Below are 7,095 nucleotides of genomic sequence, written 5' to 3'. Positions count from 1 at the left end.
GGTTTTGTTGCATCAGTCTTTTTTTCTGCCTCTCAGCCAATGTGGGCTATTTATCTGTTTCTTCTTTACTTGTGCAGATGTACACTATGCACAGCCACTTCTAGTTATTTCCAAGCTCCAAGGGAACACTTAAAGATTCTTTAATTAAATTTTTGGTGATACATTAAATCTAACCCTCAGTGATTCTACATAGTCCCCCATTTTCAATTGGACAAACAACAATCATTTTAAGTGCAAGGAGTGTTTTGTTTTTTGTTTTGTTTTTTACATTTTTTTAAAAATTAAAATCTTGTGCAGTCAATGATTCTCTGGAACCCTTGGACTGCACCATATGTTGTGCTTGATACCTTGAGATACTCTTTCAGATCTTTTACTGCATCTGCCATCACTGTTTGTGAGCCTTTTTTGCGTCCAGCTGGGTCTTTTTTAACTGAAAAACATGCTCTTCTTATTTGCACTTTTCCTTCCCATCAGTTTTGCAGACTTTGTTTGAATCTGAACAGACAGTGTGCCATGTAAGCTTTAGAACACATCATCAAAAGTACTAGTGATGTCCATACTATAACATAACTATAACACTGCCTCCACAGCCTGTTCTCACTCCCGAGGATTAATATAATGACGATTTGTCAAGTCTTGCGGCGTTCCTGAGGAACGCGAATGGTGACCTTCCGCGTCCGCGTTCTTATGCTACAAGCCGGGTTATGGATGAAATACACGTTCCAGCCATGTATTCCAGCTCTAACCCTAACCTTATACCTAACCATAACCTCATCTCTAACGTGCTGAGTCATTCGGTTCATGACTCAGCAATAGATATTTAGCTTCATTTGGAGTCAAAGCTACTGTAAACTACAAAGAAGAGCTGTTGATATAGCAGATATCAAATAGTTACAACGTACTGAGCTTTTGTTATTAGCTTTCCATGCTATGCTAGCTCTCCCTCTATCAAACAAGGCATAGCGCCTGACATGTGGTGAAACAAACAACATACAACTTAATGGAAAGGATAGACCCACTGACACAAGTATAGCCAAGATAGTGTATTCCTAGTCTAAATCTAATTGAGTCATTTTCTTTTAATTACATATATTATCACAAATCAAGTAACTCAGTTGAAGTGTAAAAATATGTATCAGGTATGAACTGTGCTCTCTGCCAAGTGGCAAAATAGTTCACTCGACCTGCAATCCCTCTAAATACAGGAAATGGAAAATATATATGTTTATTTGCAGTTGTCTTTTGAAAGTCATAACTCACCATGACACCATGAATAAATAAATATTAGAAAAACAAAAACTCCTGCTTCAGCTCAGGAAGCTCTCTCAGTTAAATGCAAATGTGCAGTGCTAGAAAGCGGAATAAAAACTGGTCTAAAAGAAGCTAACAGAAGCATTGACAATCAATAAATTCATAAACAGATGTTTATTATTTAATCACAGTAACAAGTACACTGGATCGCATGCGCGAATATGCACTTACACATGTTCTAGTGTGTGTGTGTGTGTGTGTGTGTGTCCCAGTGGCCTCGCCCATTAAATTGTGCTGAGGCCAGCACTTCTTTTATGCTGGCTGAAAGTCCCAGGGATTTTGGCTGAACAAAAACCTCTCCGGGGAGAGAAAAGGCCTTGAATGCCTGCTAATGCTATTCCGACCTCTGGACTCTTGCAGGCTGGTGCGTACGTGTCTGCATGGTCCAGTATGGCTACAGACAGTAATTTAAATATTTTACAATAAAGAGAGAGAACTGGATTTATAACTCGGTTATATATATCTACATATACATATTGATAATAAAAGGGTGATGGAAATGCAACACCTGACTTTGATGTTAACATATTAAAAATTAACATTGTTTTCATTTTTTAATTTCAAAAATAATTGTAAAACCTACAACACATTCAAGAAGCTAATAAAAGGTATGATCTAGTAAAAGTTTTATTTGTCATATGAGAACATGGAGGAGTTTATAGGAGAAATGTGATGGAATGAAACACTTAAGTGCACTGCTACACTCCAACTTCTATCTATCTATCTATCTATCTATCTATCTATCTATCTATCTATCTATCTATCTATCTATCTATCTATCTATCTATCTATCTATCTATCTATCTATCTATCTATATTTTGATATTGAGATAACATCATGCACAACCCACTGGTCTGATTTGGGATTATGTCAAAAAGTCTGCACTTTGGTTTTTCATAAGTTAAGGTGAAATAGAGATTGTCTGAGGAAAATTATTTTAAAAACAACACAATGGATAAAAGCTTCATCACGTGCATTACTGTGCTGCCCTTGTGCATTTGTGGAATCAATAGGCTATTTAAGAGGGAGGGGTTAAGCCAAAAGTTCATTATTTTAATTCCTAGTTTTCACACTAAAGGAGCACTTAAGCTAACCGAAATGTTATCTGGGCCGACCGAAGAGCCCCTTGGAAGGCAGATGCACTTACAAAAGAGGCATTTAGAGCACTCAAGTGCCCCCTTGGATGTGACATCAGAGGATGTGTCCCATTTGGGCACAGAAGCAATGACTGAAAACAATCTGCATGAGCTGTTTGTTTGACCTGATGCCTTTTAGTCAAATAATAGTCCTGAATAGGATTTTTCAGATACCTGAATATTCCGTGTTGATTGTATAAAGCTGACAGAAAAGAAATATATATAAGTTTTAAAGTACCAGTATCATTTCTGAAAGCTATGGGAAAAGAAAAAACTTTTGGTCAGCAAGAGGACCTGTAATATCAATGCAACAACAATAAGAAGTCACACTTTGTTCATTAAAGAAGCAAATCACTGGGACAGAGCCATGCATGGGAATATGCATGCCTTTGTACAGCAGGTCCTCTTGTGGCCAAACTCTGACATTACTTCATTTTAACTGAACTGGGTTGATTTCAGTTCCAAGCTTGCAGATTCAAAATATAGATGCTTTAATAATAAAGATTTCACCATGAAAAATGCTTTATTCACCAAGCAAGTCAAACTTCATTGCAAGACATGATCATTTTTCCAAAAACTGACTTGAATGACCCTGATTAAGGCCACAAGCTGAAACGCGTTGGTCACCTAATAAAGCTGTTCCCTATTACTTTAGGTTTCGCTGGAGTCTTCACGTCCAAAAACTGACTTGCCAATAAATTATTATTAAGGTTTCTTCCTCATTTTTCTTTTTCTGATTAATCCTCACACCCCATCATTACTGACGTGATGTTTCGAGGAACAGGAGCGATCTTGCTTGTAGCCAATATCATGGGACTTGCATAGAGGTAATACTGTGACCCCTTGAACACTTTAATGCCATCTGGACCACAGAGACCAGCATCAATGTCAGGCAAGGGTAAACGTATTTCTCGGTTGATGACCCTGGGCGTGGCAGTGAGGTCAACGTCACGAATCATGTGTCCTTTTGGAGAAAGCATATGTAAATACCAATTTTCTCCACAAAAACCAAGACATAAGCACTCAGTAACTTACCTTGGAGTATATGAACTGTGTGTTCATTGGGACAGAGGAAAGCGGCATCCACGGTTCCTTCAATGCCTAATTCCTCCCTGAGGGATTTAGGGTAGCCTTCAATCAGGACGTAGTGGGCATCAGTTTTATAGATGTAAACCTGATCATCCTGTAAGTGTTTTGTTAGAATAAGTGGATTTTAGTTTTAACTTCAACACAGAAATTGTGGGGAGGGGGGGGGGGGGGGGGACAACTGAGTGGTTATATGGTGTCTACCTTAATCAGGTACATTTTGTTGGTGTAGGCGAAAACGGCATCCACCCCGTTTGTCACTTCTTTCCATCCCCTGGTTATTGGAAAGGCGTGAAGGCCGTTACGCCTGTTGTCCACACGCGTGTAGTTAAGCCCTGAGAAATTGAACTTGTTCTTTATCATGGCAGAAAACTTAAAGACATTTTTTTACAGGATCACATTTGGATGAAGCACTCCTAAATCTGTATGCTACATATAAAGTGTGGATCAACATAGTATTAGCTCAGCTGTTTCCTTGTAAACTTTCCGGGTTAGCCTGACTCTCACTAAAGTTCAAAAATACACCTGGCAAGTTGTAAAGTTACAAAAAAGAAAAGTGACAATTTGTTTGTTTGATCTGTGCAACAACTAAACTGCAAAAGAATCCTACTTTAGCAGTTACATAAGGCTATATATGTTACTTAGCCAAATAGCTAAATGCTATTTTAAGTGTGTTATTAATACGCACCTTCTTAGTTTAGCTTGGTAACATCATTATTTAGTTGACTGTTAATGTTATTTTATTTGGTATTTAAACTCTTACAGTTTGATGTTTGATGGCAATAAAATAACTGAAATATCTTTTTTTTTTTTTTGCTTTAAATTTTATTGCTTATCCTAAATTAAATCAAAATACAAGGACTGTCCCAAGTTCCCTCAGCTACAAGCACATCTAGAAATAGTTAAATTATAATCTATTTATTCAGTTATGGGAGATCACACTAAGTGAGAGCTGACTGAGATTTTGAAACATATGTCACATTACCTGTAAATAAATAAATTCTGCCTCTGTCATCTGTAGAAATGGCATCTAGTTTGACTTCGCTGCATTTAGGAGCCTTGTGATCACCTCCGTGACCTGCGGGAAACACACAAGATTGTATGTGTCTGACAAAAAAACCTCCAAAATGAATCTCTAAGATTCTCTTCTTAATGAACCCACCAAAGTTTTCGCACTTCATGAAGTAATTGCGGGCATCCTTTGGGTACGTGCCGCTAACTTCTCCTGATACTGGGTTGAACCTGGTGAAGTTGTGTCCATGGAAACAGTAGTAGTGTTCTGCCCAGCGGAAAGCAGAGGTGCAGAGAGGCAGGTGGGGCCACGTCTTGGTCTTCACTGTCTTTGTGACTATATCATAAACATACACATCTCGCCCTATGGAGGGAAATGACCACTTTGAGAAGGAGATCTCAAGTCATCACAGTGTTCTTTTTTATTTATTGTAGCCTCATTATATCACAGTACTCAACAAAATGCTGTCAAAGAATTCATTTCGACTTACTGAATAGTTTTGCAGCAGCAAATGCCAACATACCTTTGAAGAACAGAACAGAGTCGGTAACGCACTCTCCTTGAGGACACTCCACAGCAGCATCTAGATGTGTGGGGACTCCAGGAAAATCCTCCTGGATAGTTTTTGGATATCCGGTCTCCAGAGTGTGGTTGTAATAGCTGAACACGTGGTCATCCTGGAAATAGTACACAATAGTACACAATAGTACACAATATCTGAGATCAGTAAAAGATGTCTTGACCCATATGATAGCTGAAAGCATATGAGGATCGTACCAGGAAGAGGAAGATGTGATCGTGGGCATCTTGGTTCTCTGGGTTGTGCATCCGAAAAGCAGCATCGACATGGCCGAGGTGGTGGTGTTCATCTAGCTCCTTGAAGAACATCGTTGAGGGTTTAACTGGACCATAGAAACCATTCCACAAGTGGCCCTCTGAGGAGAAAACACCACAGACACAATATTTTAGAGGATGATTTAGTCCAACATTCTAAGAAAAAGAACATATCCAATACCTTTGAAGAAGAAGGGGTTTTTTCCACTCTCATCAAGAGTGATAGCGTCAAACTCAATTCCTTCACACCGGTCTGGTAGAGCAGCATCTCCATCTTTATTCCCAAGATAAAAGTAACATACTTTTAACTGTTAATGTAACTTTAATATTCAAAATGCATGTCATTAGACACATACGAGTATTGCTCAGTATAGAATGCTGCTGTGATTGAGATCTAGCTGTTATGTAACTGACAAACAACGTGCAGTGTATGTACATAAAATCCTACCTTCTGGTGCTGGCTCGTCTTGATGCCTGTAGATAATTTCAAAAAGTTATTTTTCTAGATGAAAAAAAGTGAGTCACTGACAAAACAGTGCGATAATATGATGACTAAGCAGTCTTAAATTTGTTCAATTGATCCATCTGGTGACCTTTGTAATCTAACAAACAGGGTTCCAAATGGATCAAGCTGACTTTTTCACTAAATCGCCAACTGATAAGAAGGAAAAAAATCCAGAAATTATTCTATTATTCTGTCTAAATAGTTACAGACTGATGTTTTGAGAAAGGTTATCAATTTTAATATGTTCCATTATTCCTGAATTTACAGAAACAAAATATGAGTTGTTTCACATTTTGCCTTTTTAACCTCAACAAAGAATCAACACACAGAGAATTCGTACTGCAAGTGTTCGCAAATTATTTTATAAGACATGGCGCATCATGTTGCCTTTAAAGACAGTATAGTAGGAAAAATCCTGCCAACACAAATTGTCTATTTTGACTAAAACTTTAAAATATAAATGGAGCTCATTAACACTCACGCAGGTGCTGCATTAGTGATGGAAAGTGCCAGACCCAGAAGCAGAGTTCTGGTGATCAGCTCCATGTTTCTCTTGCTGAAGTCCTCAGATCTGGAGTCTCGCTCTTGACTGGTGCTGTAGCTGTAGCTTCACAGGAGCTGAAGCTGCACTTTTATTCTGTGCTGTGCATGTGTGGGTGGACAGGTTGGGAAATCCTGTGTTCCTGTGTGTGTGTTTGTATAGCCAGAGTGATGAAAGTTTTGTTGTTGCAAAATATGGCTGTAACATAATTATTTATCACTTTGCACTCAACTTTGCTAATTTTTATTCTTTCTACATGAGAATGTGTGCAGACCAAACTATATTTCTATATCTGCCTTGAGATGAGAGTAAGGGAGGAGAAGATTTACTTTCATTATGGAGCAGATTAAAGTGTAATTATTGATCTGTCTGGTTACTACTTCTAACACGCACATTGGTCAAAAAAGACTCCATTTGTGTTACAGTGTTTGTAAGAGATTTCTGGAAATACTGCAATTTTGGACAGTTTGTCAGTTATAGAAATACCCAAAAGCTATTGAACCACCCTTGAAAGTGTAGGGTTAAAAAAAATCTCCAGAAACAACAAAATAGCTGGAAATTAGATTTGAATGAAAGTTTAATAAAATTAACTAAGAAACTGACAGTACAAACGTTATTCAGACCTTCCCAAGCCAACTAAAGAGTTTGATAACAGAGAGATTACAATGA

The 7,095-nt window shown here is 38.0% G+C and overlaps 1 protein-coding gene across 1 annotated transcript; it reads right to left on the bottom strand.

The window, feature by feature from the left end:
• Positions 1–2,952: 2,952 nt before the first annotated feature.
• hpxb (hemopexin b) lies at positions 2,953–6,519 on the bottom strand. Its single transcript, XM_035913542.2, has 10 exons — positions 6,367–6,519; positions 5,829–5,854; positions 5,562–5,654; positions 5,324–5,481; positions 5,070–5,223; positions 4,697–4,909; positions 4,520–4,612; positions 3,739–3,869; positions 3,484–3,631; positions 2,953–3,412 (listed from the first exon to the last, which is right to left on the bottom strand). The coding sequence occupies exons 1-10, from the start codon at positions 6,429–6,431 to the stop codon at positions 3,186–3,188; spliced, it is 1,308 nt and encodes a 435-aa protein (XP_035769435.1). The 5' UTR covers positions 6,432–6,519; the 3' UTR covers positions 2,953–3,185.
• Between the last annotated feature and the right edge of the window lie 576 nt (positions 6,520–7,095).

Source organism: Neolamprologus brichardi, chromosome 23, assembly GCF_056152115.1.
Source record: "Neolamprologus brichardi isolate AB-2024 chromosome 23, ASM5615211v1, whole genome shotgun sequence".
In the NCBI taxonomy this organism is placed as follows: Eukaryota; Metazoa; Chordata; class Actinopteri; order Cichliformes; family Cichlidae; genus Neolamprologus; species Neolamprologus brichardi.
The sequence above is the reverse complement of the archived record's forward strand: the minus strand, read 5'-3'. Positions and strand labels throughout refer to the sequence as shown.

Coding starts and splice junctions, on each gene's coding strand:
- hpxb (XM_035913542.2), bottom strand. CDS start 6,431: ATGGAGCTGATCACCAGAACTCTGCTTCTGGGTCTGGCACTTTCCATC. Junction 5,224..5,323: donor ATCACATCTTCCTCTTCCTG/GTACGATCCTCA, acceptor TACTATTTCCAG/GATGACCACGTGTTCAGCTA. Junction 3,632..3,738: donor ACAAAATGTACCTGATTAAG/GTAGACACCATA, acceptor AAACACTTACAG/GATGATCAGGTTTACATCTA.